Source organism: Pteropus vampyrus, unplaced genomic scaffold (genome assembly GCF_000151845.1).
Source record: "Pteropus vampyrus isolate Shadow unplaced genomic scaffold, Pvam_2.0 Scaffold43, whole genome shotgun sequence".
In the NCBI taxonomy this organism is placed as follows: Eukaryota; Metazoa; Chordata; class Mammalia; order Chiroptera; family Pteropodidae; genus Pteropus; species Pteropus vampyrus.
Genome location: NW_011888824.1, coordinates 676,392 through 690,617, shown reverse-complemented (window position 1 = coordinate 690,617; position 14,226 = coordinate 676,392). Strand labels below are relative to the sequence as shown.

The window sequence follows — 14,226 nt, the reverse complement described above, 5'->3', positions numbered from 1 at the left end:
TCCTTTAGGTGGCAGACAGGATGTAAAGATATCAATTGTCTTCCAGGCTGGTAGTGAGTAAATGATTAGATGGCTCTTTAATATCTTTGTCATCTTTGTAGTTTTTATAAAAGAGCACGTTTATGCCTCTTTTAAGGCCAAGCCAATCAATTAGTTGTCACATTTCTTTTTTCTAGTTATTCTACATATCGATCTTTGAGCATTTGCAAAATATAAGTGTGATACTTGCTGTATGTGTGTCAGACTCCGTTCTAGGCATTTGAGATACAGAAATGATTTTTGTCCTTTTTGTCAAAAGGAGAAGACTGGTCATAAGCCATATTTAAATTTTTTAATTTAAAATTTAAAATTTTTAAATTTAAATTTTAAAATTTAAAAATCTTATTTTTAATTTTTTTTTCCATGTGCTTTAGCGAATATAGATGGAATCAGGATCATAATGTGTTTTCTGGCTTTTCTTTTTTGTATGCTACATAATGCCACAGAAATACAGAGGACAAGGGGAATACAGTGGCTGAAAGATATGTTTAACAGAGAAATAGGAGACAAAGGAAGATGAGCGAGTTGGGCTCTGATTTTAAGTGTGTGCAAGATAAGGAACTGATCTATAAGATATCAGGAAAGCCAAGCCATACACCTCTGCGACAGAGTGTGCAGTTTCGAACCAGGCCACTAGATGGCACTGGCCTCTTTTTCTTGAGGTTGAAGTTTCCTAGCCCTTTGTGTGGATCAGTGTGTACAGTGGCTTAGAACAGCATCCTATAAAAGAAGGTTAAAATACACGAACAAAATTAAGCTTCACTAATATTAAACATATGGTATTGTTAGTAATTTATGTATATAATATATAAATAAATATATATTCAAATGTGGCCAAGTCCTCCAACGAGTATGAAATAAAGGAGGTTAGGAGACCACTGGTACAAATGAGAAAGTGCCCATCCATCCCACAACGTAACCTATGGGTCATAGAAAGAGAGTCCAGCCAGCAGAATACCTCTGTGTTTCACACAGTCTCAAATTATGAGCTTTGTATTTTTAATAGCTAGCAGCAGCCTGAGGGTTCAAAACTCGGCTCTGCACCTAGCTTGTTGTGAGAACTTGGACAAATTAATATCTCAGGGCTTCATTTTTCTCATCTGTAACACAAAATGAGCCTGATTTTATTATTCTCTTGCTATTAGCATATAAAGAACTAACTTACATCCATTCAAGGGCATGTTGACTATAGCTGTCATTATAAATCTTGAGTACAGAGCAACCTGGGAGTGTCATATGAAGAAACCCTGTGATTACTCCAACTCTTAACACCTGAATCTCAGGCTACCTGTTTTCTAAGTTAAAGGACATTGTCTTTAGTTATGATGATCAATATTTGATAACTAGATTAGATTCTCCTTTCAAAAGCATTGCAAATTTCATCATTTAGTATAATCTGTTTCCATCATCATCATCATCATCATCATCATCATCCTTATTTTGCCCAAAATGTGTTAGATTTTATTAATTTGGGGAAACTCGATTATTTGAAACTATAGTCGAAGTGCCCTTTTAGAGAATATGAACAATAAATTTTATTTTATTGGAAATATTTATTGGAAATAAGCTTTTTATTTATTGGAGGCTGACAAACATATCCCAGCCACTGTTCTAAGAAACAGAGATAGACTCAGTCCCAACCCGAAGAATCTTTGCCCAGGCTGGGAGAAAGACAATTATAATCAAGGTTAACAGCTGCACTTGGATCAAGTACAAGGCACAGGTGAAAGAGAATGCTTCCTGGTAGGTATGAATCCTGCTTTGGTTTTTGAAAACTCAGGACAGGTTAGGCAAAATGCTGCCACATGTAGCACATTGGCCCTGTATAGTTGTGCAGTCTGTGCATTGTAAGAGGCACTCAGCCAGGAAAATAAGTGGGAGCAGAAATGTAACCCTCGCTCAGCTCATGAGCCCTGACAGGGGCTGTGTCTGCAGGAAGAAAGAGACCACTTTTCTCTGCTAGAAGTTAACCATCTGCTGTCAAGCCTTGAGTGCTGCCAGGCTGTCTTCTCAGAGGTGCTTCTTTCTCTAAATGCTCTTCCCACAGCAGTGGGGCACCTTTAAAGCCAGCAGCAGCTCTGGGGCAAGGAAAGGTAGAAAGAGTCAGGTTTCCAGGCAGAAGTACTAGAATCCAGCAATTGCGGGTAGTTCTATATTGCTGGAGCACTGGGTGAATAAAGTTGGCCTCTGCATGAAGAACCTGATCTGTCATGACTAAAGAATATGACTTTGACCATGAAGAAAGTAGACCATTGGTAGAAACAAGGTGGCTGGAGGTGAATACAATGGGATTTGCATTTCAGAGAGCTCAGTCCAGTGGCCAAATAGAGGATGGTCAAGTGAGTGGCAGGGAGGCCAGTTAGGAAGATGCGAAGGGATTCATTCTTTAGTGTTTTAACAGCTCCAAGGGAGGCTGTGGAGCCATGGGGGATGATGCGAAGACTAGTTAGGTAACACAATATCAGGAAAGTAATTATAGTGAACTTAAGTCTCAGATTTTCCAGGATAATACTGGTTCATCGTATTTTGTCCCACACATATTCATTAAAACATGAATTTCATTTATAGCAGTGATAGTGTTAAATATGATTTAGGGTTAGGGGGTGTGTGTTTGTTATATGGGAAGATTCTGAAGTTCCAAGTCAGGATAACCAATCAGAAAATTTGTCAGCTCAGAGGTAAAGAGGATCTAACTTAGAATGGTGGCAGCAGGAGAGCAAAGCAAGGGAAAAGGCAAACAGTACTGCAGAGGAAGATAGACCTTGGCAACTGGTTGGGCTTCAGGAAAGAAGTCTCGCTCACCTCCCATTGTGTCACTACCCAACTGTAGCAGAGAAACCTGACCTCGATCTCAACTTTATTAATTAGACATGAAGAAGATAAAGAATTTGTTCCAAAAGGTTCTATGTAGTACTTGGAAGTTGATCTAAATTATGGCAGATAAAATCAACTCATTTTTTCCAAATGCCAGCTTCCATTTTTTCATATGTAATTTCCAGAGCCAAATTAATGGTTGGAAACATAAACAGAACAGTTAGAAGAGCAAATTTCTAAAGTTTTTACATGAGGTAGAAAATAGGGCTTTTTCAAACAATATTTTTTATCTTTTGGTTCAGATAAAGCTTTGCAATATTTACTAAAGTTTTCTAATAGTGTTGGGTTAGGAGTTGAAAATATTTCTTTAAAAAATCCAGACTTTTCTGAAATTAGAAAGATAAATAAAGGATCAATTTTAGAAAAATTTACCAATGATATTGTTCAAAACAACATTTCTTTCATTAATGAATACTCTAGCTTTTCATACAGAATTTAAAACTTAATTATACATAATCAAATAGTTCTAATAAATTTAGGGAACCAAATATCTATGCAATAAGAATAAAAATATTTTTTAAACAACTTTTACCTATAATTTCATTGGAATTAACTAAGAAAAGGACATGAACTGGCACCTTAGGGTAATCAAATTTAAAGACAAAGAAAAGTGTGTGTGTGTGTGTGTGTGTGTGTGTGTGTGTGTGTGTGTGTGTGTGTGTGTTTGCCCCTCAGGGAGTGGAAGGCAAGAGACATCTTATAAGGCCAACCTTTGGAAATAGGAGTCATTTTTTCACTTTAGAGACCTAATTTAAACCAGTATAACATTGTCACTTAAAAAAAATCAAGGTTCATTTATTGCTATTTTATTTTCAACTATAAAACCCAACTACATATAAAATTACTGATACTGCTCAATTCATAGATTAAAATATGAAAAAGTAGTCAAAAGACAAATTAATTAGATTTGAAAAGTCATTCAACTAATAGAACAACAGACTATGGAAGAAAATTTCATAAATTAAAAATAAACTCTGAGTTTACAGAATATACTGGCTTCTTGTTACCAAGTGTCATAATCAACTTACCCTGAGTAGTCTTTATTCACACTTTTATATTATTTTCTCTGCTGTAAAAAATCAATATTTTTTCCCAGATTCAAAAATTTAATTCTAAAGCACTGAAATGCTCAAAGTAACATATTAATCAAACTGTTCTTAATCATACAGACATTAATGTGTAAGGGTGCAGGTAAACATGAAAGTGATTTTTTTAAATCTATGCCTTTGTTAATATCCTTTCGTCAATGTCTAAGAGCCAAAGGCTTTGGAATTCTATTTGCAGACTGTGAAATTCTCCTTCCTTCTCTTCTACCATTTTGTTTGTTCCTTTGCGGTTGTGAATTTGAGCTTGACAATAACTACATTTATCCTGTTGTTGACAGAAAAACTTACTTACTTAAAGCAAAAGCTGCATAAAAATCTACTAAAACCCTGTTTGCCATAAGATCTCATATCAATAGATTGATCAGAGTATAATAATATTATTTCTTTATAGGAGTAAATCAAGTTCATCCTGTGGAGGAGGCACCCATGGTTTTGACAATAAGTTTAAGGCCATGGAGGTAACTTACTGCTTTTTTCTTTAAACAAATATTTATAAAGCACCTATTTTGTGATAGGTAATGTTCTTGAATATATCTGTAAACAAAACAGATAAAGATCCCTGCTCTCATGAAGCTTTCATTCTAACAGGGGATTATGAACAGTTGGAATAATAAAGGAATATATTATTTAGTATGTTACAGGTAAGTGCTATACTATGGGAAATAAAGAAAAAGTAAAGCAGAGTAGATGAAAATTGGGGATGTTTTGTGGTGCCATGCAAACAGTATGAAACTTTAAATAAGGCGGAGAGGGTAAGATTCATTGAGCTGACATTTAAGCAAAGACTTAAAAGGTGAAAGAAATAACTTTCATTGAGGGGCAAGTGTTCCAGGGAGAAGAAACAGCCAATGCAAAGGCACTGAGGTGCGAGTGTGCATGATGTGTTAGGAGGTGGTTTGAGCCTTCGTTGGCTGTTGAAAGGCTGTTCAACTGTGGCTGCAGCTTAATGGAGGGGAAGGAGTGAGAGCTCAGTTGGACAAGTTAAGTTCAAAATATTTATTAGACATGTAAGTAGAGATGTTATATAAGCAATTAAAGAGAGAGTGTACTGGGAGAGAAACAATAGAGTTTAAGGTATATAAATTATTTAAAAGATAAATGACTAGATAAAATCCTCAGGGACTGAGTATAGGTAGAGAGGAGGACCAAGTACTGAGCCCTAAGCACTTCTACTTGAAGAGGTTGGGAGAAAAGGAGTTAATAGCAAAGAGACCTAAAAGTAGAGCCAGTGAGAAAGGAAACAAATTGGGAGAGAGGGTGTTCTGGAAGCCCAGGAAAGAAACTATTTGGAGGAGTCCATGGTTAAAGTGTAACCAATATTCTCCCGTACATACAGCTTAATGATGTTTGCAACCTGATTGATCTAGTTTAATTTGTAATACAAACCCGCACATAACACACACACACTTCTAAGTCTGCATTCTCTCTCTGTAACAGTGCCACTATGTACCCAGTTGCCCAACAAATAAACCTAAGTATTGTTTCATTTCCTCCCTTTCTTTTCTGGCCACATCTAAGCAATCACAAGCCTTTTTGATTCAACCTTTTAAATATTTCTACCCTCCTACTCCTGGACAACTACAATAGGCTCAGTGTGACTCGCCCTGCTCATTGTCTTGTCACCCCCACAGACCCATCATCTGTACTGCCTTCAAGGTGATATTTCTAAAACACACACACACACACACACACACACACGCACACACGCACACACACACTCCATTCCAAATAGAGAAAAATGTGTTAGTCTATGAATATACTGACTCTTAACATTGTAATGATGAGTTAGTTACATGTCTTTGTAAATACTTTTTAAAAATCTCTGTTAATTAGGGTACTATTTGATAATTAAGTAATTACTGTAAGGAAAACCTATGCCTCCAATTTTTTGCTGATTATTTTTTGGGGAAAAGAAATGTATATATATCCCTCTGCGACCAGAAAAGAATTATTTATTTATACCTGATACTTTTAGGTATTTGTAATCTAAAACAATTAGATGTTATAAATAGTATAATTAAATTAACATCAAATAATTAAATATAAATTCAAATATTTAGGCCTTTTCATCCTAAAAAAAGTAAAGAGGAGATATATTTGAAAAATCGGTGGGTTCGTATGAGTTGTGCAAAACTTTAATGCTTAGTAACTTCGATATTTTTGGTCATGTATTAACATATTTGAGCAATGATATGAAAGAAATGTGAAAAGAATATATAATGGTGAATTTCTAATTTATATTGTCCAGATATTGTAGAATTGTGCTGACTTTGGTTGTCCAGTGTTTCCTGTATTCTCTTAGTCCGTTGACATATAAGATGCTGTAGAAGCAGGTAGATTTAGAAAAAATAAACACAGTATGGATTATATCTGATTGAGACTGGTACAACATCACAGGTGGAAATAATGTAAAACTCATCTTCAAATCTGAAAAGAAATCCTTTCAGAGGCCTAAATATAAATAGGAGAGTTATTACAGAAAGAAAATTGTGTCCCTTACAATATCTGTTTTTGAGTTTAGATGGCATCTAGTAATCATAAGATTATTGTCACCTAGGCTCTCTTTTTGGCACATGGACCCAGTTTTAAAGAGAAGACTGAAGTTGAACCATTTGACAATATTGAAGTCTATAACCTAATATGTGGTAAGTATATCTATATAAATTCAACAGCAAAATATGGATAAAATTTTTAAAATATGTATTTCAAAATTGGTGATTCATTGAATACCAGAGGTGGAGACTCTTTACTAGTAAGACAGAAAGTAGAAAATATGATAAAGAATTATTTGTTATTGAGAGTTATTCAGCTATAAGAATGAATTCTTTTTTTTTTTTTTCTAGTAATGCTAAACATTAGCTCTCAGGAGACCAGCTTTTGTGTTAGTTACTATACAAAAATTGAATTTAATAAAACTTAGGTAAATTAAGTCACACTTCCAACTTTTGAAAGAAAAAAATACACCTAAAAACATAAGTATTTTGTTGTAATAATTACAGAGAGAAAGCTTCTGGAATAAAAGGATAGTAAGAATGTCCTATTTGGATAGACATTTTTTATTACCTTTAATGTTAAAAAAACCTAAAAGAGTTAGAGTTTTGAGGAATCTAACCTATCTTTCTGCCTATATGCTTACCTTAGATATTTGTATTAACAAGTCACTTATCTAGGCAAGGCAATGAGTAAGTTGTAATTTCACCTTTAGTTTTAGAAAATCAGACATAGTATATTCACAGTTGTGATTCTTAATCTTGTCAAAGGCTTATGGTACTTGGATATGACTTAGAGAGCAAAGAATATCCATTTAAAAATAGTGTCTAGTTGCTTTAACAACTTACGTTTTTGGTTTCCATGCTGAATTTTTGGTTCTCTTTGCGGGGAGGCTTAGAAGGAACCAGGTAGGATTCCAGCTCTAGGAGAGAGCTATTTGGTGGTGCTCAGCAGGAGCCACTTAAAAGCCTATGTTTATAAAATATTTGTGTTTTGTTTTTATAAAAAAAATTAGGAAAAGTTTTCTAAATATTAAACAAAAGTTACTCTTTTAATTTTTAAAAGTATCTCCCGAGAATTTTCATATAATTAAGTAAATACAAGTAAGAATATTTAACTTCTTTAAACTTATGTTTACCAGAAGTATAGCTTTCTATGCTAGAAAACCATGATATGCTTAAGGAACAAAGTGAACATTTAAGCAATGATGTTTTTCTTTGGAGAAACAAACAGTTCCTGAAATTTCCTGCAACTCATCTATAATCACTGTTTCTATTCTCTTGAAAGACTAGGTGATGGAAACTCTAAGGGAAGAAAGTCCGTAAACCAGATAGCTTATGCAGTATGAGCCTGCATCACAGCAGAATTTATTAAAGTGAACAGTAGATGTTCATTCTCCTATTTCTTACATAGGTGTTGTTGCCTTCCAATTTAAGTCTCCTTTGAACTTATTTTTTGAAACAGATCTTCTACACATTCAACCAGCACCAAACAATGGTACCCATGGTAGTTTAAACCATCTTCTGAAGGTGCCTTTTTATGAGCCGTCTCATGCAGAGGAAGTGTCCAAGTTTTCAGTTTGTGGCTTTATTAGTCCATTGCCCACAGATACTCTAGATTGTTCATGCCCTACGCTAAAATATGTAAGTAATAACTTCATATATCTATGAGAATGTAAAGGGATAAGCTAAGCTATGATCAGGGTAGCAGACAACTAGGTTTGCATTCTAGCTTGAATATTTACTATGTAAATATATGTGATTTCTCTGAACCTTATCTGGAAATGAGAGATATATTGTAAGATTAATTATGTGAATGTGCTTTGTAAACTGGAAAGTACTATTTGGAAATTGTTAATCTCTTTTGAGCTGTCGGCATTCAAAACAATAGAATCTTAGAGCTCTTTTTTTTTTTTCTTTTTGAGGACAGCCTTCTTTTTAAATTAAATTTATTGGGGTCACATTAGTTAATAAAATTATGCAGATTTTAAGTGTACAGTTCAATAATATGTCATATGTATATTGCATTGTGTGTTCACCACTCAAAGTTAAGTTTCCTTTTGTCACCATATATTTGACCCCCTTTATCTACATTTGCCCCTTCCCCATTTCCCTTCTAAACCATCCCTCTTACATTTTAAGAATCAGATGGTCATGCTTGGTTATTTAGAGCAGAAATAATTATGACAGTGCAGGGATTGTGATCTACTGTTAGGCACACCCATAGGGAGGGTGCTGTGTAGTTTACTCAACAAGAAGGCTAGCATTCAAAAAAGAAAGTGTTCCTTTGGGTAGCAGTGAAGGATCCACTTTGGGCACCTCTTGGAGGCTTTGGGAAGGTCTTTTTACTGAGTCAGGTGACCTGCCAAGTTCAGGAGCAGGACTTCAGATCCTTGGAGACTTTAAACAAGGTGAGATTCCAGTATGAGGAGAGGCCCTCCAAAGGCAAGGAGTCAGAACAGTTGCTCAGAATGCAAAGACCAAGCCCACCTGTGAGAATTAGAGCAATGAGTAGAGCACAGAATGGAACTGGAGCCCAGCTGCCAGGTGTCTGTCAAGCTAAAACTAGTATCAAGGGGCATTTGGTGCAAGTTCAAAATGTGGTTGTAGAGCTAAATAAATTGCCTGCTGCCTCAGCTAAGAATTATTCCTTAGGGCCAGGAGCCAGCAAAGACTTTACATTCTCTAATCCTCAAAATAATATTATATCACATATAAATAAATCCATAAATAAATAAGCACACAAAAGAGGCTTTAAGGAACAAAAGTCCACTCAGTCAAGCCTCCCAATAAAAATCAAATCCACACGAAAGATCAGAGTGGGAATGTGGGTTTCCTACCTACTGCTACAGATAATCTCAATGGAACTGCCACTTAAAATAATAATAATAATAATTAATAATAATAATAAACATCACAAAGCAGGTGCTTTAGTCCCCAGTTTAGAGTTAAAGGGGGCTCAGAAATCAAAGTAAATTGCCCAGGTTATAGGAGGTTGGTCTTCCTGTTGGCAATGCCAAGTTCTTCTCTGTGAAGAATGCCCTTTGCTACTCAAAGTGTGGTCCCAGGATCAGCGTCTGCATCACTTGCAAGCCAATTAGAGATCCAGAACCTCAGGCCCCACTGAGCTCAGGCTTAATGTATCAGAATCTTCATTTTAACAAGACCTTCAAGTGAGTTATATGCGGATTAAAGTTTGAGAAGCCCTAGGATGTTGTTATCCCAATGATTCCAACTGTGGCCAGAATGCTTTACTCCATTATCCATTATCGTTGCAAACTCTCACAGAAAAGTATTCCAAAGAATACTATACTAAATTTCGGAGTAAATGGCAGAATTGGAATCTAAATTCAAATGAATCTGGCTCCTTTGTTTAGTGGTAAAACGTTCATGTGATTACTTCAGAAATAATCTTGATCGCCTTTTAAAATATGTATTAATTACCTTGATTTACTTTCTCCCCATTCCACATTATCTTGCAGAATGCTTCTGAAGAACAGGTGAATCAAATGCTAAATCTTACTCAAGATGAAAGTAAGTCAATAGAAAACATGTCTTTGATGTTTAGACCTACACGAAACACAATATTGCCTTTTTGGAATCCTTCGAAAGAGGTTCACAGGGGCTTTTGGACATAAAAATTTTATTGCCAATGTAAGGATCTAACAACAACAACAACCCAGAACTAATAACAACCATAGCAAGCATTGGGGTTGTTACAATGGTTCCAGGAACAGAGCATAACAGATTCCATGAAATGGTTATGCTTTACATATAGTCTCCTCTTCCCTTTCTTAGATGTGAACAGAACAAACTGCTTGGGTTTGAGTATTACCTCCACTGTTTCTTGGCTGCAGAACCTGGACCAAATCATTTCACCTCTCTGTGCCTCTGTCTCCTCATCTATAATAATGGTATCCACCTCATATAGTTGTAAAGATTAAAAGAGTTAACCTATAGAAAGAATTTAGAATAGTGCCTGGCAATATTATTATTACCTATCATTTTTTTAAGTATTCTTGTATTAAACATTAAGTATTCATGTGTAAAATAGGGATGCCTACTGTATAGAGTTGTTATGAAAATTAATGAGTTAATGTATGTGTGCATTTAGAATAGTGCCTGGCACACAGTAAGAGTTTAGTAAGTGTGCAGTTTTTGATATTCTTATAATCTGCTGAGTGTTATTCCATGGCACAAATATCTTGCAGGTTTTTTAAATCAGTAATTGGTGGATTTTTAGATTGCAATAGTACATTAGGACATACCTATTATAAAATTCCACTATCTTTCCTATGACAATTATTAAAGTAGATCCTCTTTGTTATAAAGTATGTACTTTTGATTTTGAGGTTTTATCTCTTCAAATAAGTGCTGTGAGCTGTTAGCTCTTGGCTAAATTACTTATCTAAGTCTTTGTTTCGTAATCTGTAGAATGGAATAATACCTACCTCACAGGGTTGGTGTTAATTGGCACATAATAAGCCATCAGAGAATTGTAGTTATTATGCATAGAAGCACTTAATTTCACAAATGTTTTTATTTTATGTTTTGTTTTGTTTTAAATTTTAGTCACAGCAACAGAGAAACTAAATTTGCCTTTTGGAAGGCCCAGGGTTATGCAGGAGAACAAAGAACACTGTCTCCTTTATCACAGAGAATATGTCAGTGGATTTGGAAAAGCTATCAGGATGCCCATGTGGAGCTCATACACAGTCCCCAAACCGGTAAATTTCTATGTCGATTGATCTATGCAGGCTGGAAAACAACTGTAGTTCTCTATTAATTCTAAGAGTTGAGTTTTGATTTTCAGTAGAGATCCCAAAGGAAGCTCACTGGCCTGTGTCTTATAAGACAATGTTCCGAGCATTGCTTAAAGATATTTATAGGTGTTATGTGGGTAGAAGAGAGGAACACATTGTGTTTTGCCTGCAAAAAATTGTTTACAGGCCAGTTGGCCAATTGGTAAGGTAGGTGGGAAAGAAGATTTCAAAGAGAAGGAACAGGAAGTACAGAGGCACATTATTCATTTGGTATATTCTAAGTATATGGGGGATGTACTTAGAAGGTAATGGTAACTAGATTATAAAGACTCTTGTATTTATTTGATTATTTAACAAATACTTTACTATGTGCTGTGTGCTATAGCAGGCATAAGGACCACAATGTGAATAAAATGTAATTCTTCCCTGAAGGATCTAACACTCTAATAGGTCATGGAAGACTTACCCGTATAGGTGTGCTATGTCACAGGTCTCTCCAGACTGAGGTTGAGAATCCAGTTGCTTAAATCCTCTGTCCTCTTCACTAGCTGGCAAACTCCTTTTCAAAAAATGACAAGGGACATTTCGCTACCTTAAGAAAGAAAATGTTGAATGTCTACCTCACACCAGAATTAAATTGCTAGTAGATTTATAGCCCTCGGTGTAAACAGAAAATCTATATTTTCCTTTGTGCATATCTTTATAACCTTGAGATAGAGAAAGATTTCTTAGGACACAAGAATAATAACAACAACAAAAAATAAAGAGAAGATTGATTAATTTGACTATATAAATGTTAACACGTGATGACAAGACAAAGTTATGGATGGGATAATATATTTTCATTGCATATAGGAAACAATTGATGAGGATCCAGAATAGTAATTAGGATCTAGAATAGCTAATAAATTTCTACCAATAAGCAAGAGAATGACAAACATCTTAGTTAATAAATGAGCAAAAGATATGAGCCAAGCAACTAAACCTCATTAACAATCAGAGAAATGTAAATTAAAACAAAAGCAAAGTCTGCCAAAAGTTTGTTCCAACATTCCTTCAGGGCAGGGATGGTTTTATTTAATGTATCCTTAGCACATTAGAGCTGCCCAGTAAATGCTTTCAGAATGAAAGCATTGTATCAATTAATCACAACCATTCTTAAAGACAAAGCAGTACTTTCAACCAAAAGAGTAAAGAAATAATCAGGAAGCTGTTTTTATAGAAGAAATCTTAGTATTTTAGATCCAAAGATTCTGATGACAAACCTCAACTTATTACTGTTCTTGCTGAGTGCAGATGTTCCACCATTTTTAGGGAAAGGAAGTGATTGCTTGTATCCGGTTTATTTCAATTTCTTGTTCCAATTTGAGATATTTGGAGAAATATAAGTGTATTGTCTCACTGCTAATTAAACTTTGTGTGTTCTGAAAGCCAAGTCTGCTGCTGACCATGGTTAAATGGTGGTCAGTGGTAGGGGAGCACCAATGTTGATTCCCAATGTGGGTATATATTTTACAGTTACCTGAGTTCACATGTATGGTTAATGGTTAAAGGGTTCAGAACAGGCCTCCCTGAGACAGGCCACTTTGGCATGTGAATTATTTTGAGCTTAAGGCAATAGAGACCTTGCAGGCTTATGAGAAACTCTAACCTCTCCCTTAAAGAATTTAAATTAGGGGCCTTGCCCATAATAAGAGTTATCACCAGAAATAACTTTTTGTGACCTACTTATAGAGCAGGGCAAACTTCTAATTACTGAACATCTGCTATTCTTATGGTCCTTTAAACGACCTTCATCCCCTGTGAAGCCCCAAGGTGCTTCAGAGTGCCATGAGTACCTCACTCTCCCGGTCTGTCTTTGAACCTCTCATCTATATGGGGTCTCTGACTTTCTCATGTATGTGAAGTTCTCATAACGTATGTAATTAAATTTGGTAATTTTTTCTCGTTAATCTGTCTCAGGTAGATTTAATTATTAGACTAGCAAAAAGAAAACTAGAGGAAAATTTCTTCCTCCTATACAGTAGCGACATCGCCTTCTTAGTGTGCAAAATATTCAGTTGTTTGTGATTTTCCTCAATGTATGTGAAACACACTATGAAACCACAATATGAAGTTATTTATTCCTTAAAATTACTTAAATTTGTTTTTGTTTTGAGAGTGTCAGTATATTCAAGGCCAGTCTTATTATTCAATTCTCTATTTTTGAAAAGTCCAGGTACCAGGGATTGTGTGGAATGTTTATGTTTTTAATGCTTTCCCCTGCAGTCTTGCATTCCTGAATTTCTATGAGCTTTAGCGGAAACTCAAGGCGGAAAGATTTTAAGTGGGTTCAGACTAGGAGTTTAGTACAATTCTTTTTTGTTATTGTTTTAAAACTAGCTTCTTTGTTACCAAAAGTTCCTGTCCTTTCACTGATCCCACAGAACTACTTGTGTACTTCTCCCTCCATGTGACAGGATGGAATTCTAGCAATTTTCTGCTTTCTAATTCAGAAATTACTCTGTTAGTATGTTGTGGTTCAAGAAAATTACATACAAGGATGTTTTGAGATTCACATAAAACTGTTGTAAATCAGCTCTGTGTTTGAAAAATCAGACTTTAAATAAGCACTTTTTAGGACATGGGCCCAATTGGCTTGTATCTTTAAGTTTTATGGGGCAATTTTTTCCTGTGGTTTTGGTGGGTTTTCTAATTTTTGTTGCCATTGTTATCTCAGAAGAGCCCTGGGGGAAGTAGTTGTGATTTGAAATCATGGTCCTACAACAACTGCTTCAAAACGGTTGTTTGATCAGTCTCTATATGGGTTTTGCTTCTAAGCCTACTCTGTTGGAAGACGTGAACTATTTTTTTTCTGTTGCTAGGTGAACAATTGCAAAGAGCAAGAATTATGATTATTTAGAATATATACTTTATAAATTTAATAAGAAGTCAAAGAACTTTTTTAGAGAAGAA

At 35.2% G+C, this 14,226-nt stretch overlaps 1 protein-coding gene across 1 annotated transcript in view; it reads left to right on the top strand.

Annotated features, from left to right (window-relative positions):
- Nucleotides 1-14,226, top strand: part of ENPP3 (ectonucleotide pyrophosphatase/phosphodiesterase 3) — a 62,746-nt gene that overhangs the window by 34,526 nt on the left and 13,994 nt on the right. Inside the window, exons 16-20 of the mRNA XM_023529799.1 lie at nucleotides 4,411-4,477; nucleotides 6,577-6,664; nucleotides 7,974-8,152; nucleotides 9,991-10,042; nucleotides 11,081-11,235. Coding sequence (XP_023385567.1) covers nucleotides 4,411-4,477; nucleotides 6,577-6,664; nucleotides 7,974-8,152; nucleotides 9,991-10,042; nucleotides 11,081-11,235 — 541 coding nt within the window. The remainder of the gene's footprint in view (nucleotides 1-4,410; nucleotides 4,478-6,576; nucleotides 6,665-7,973; nucleotides 8,153-9,990; nucleotides 10,043-11,080; nucleotides 11,236-14,226) is intronic.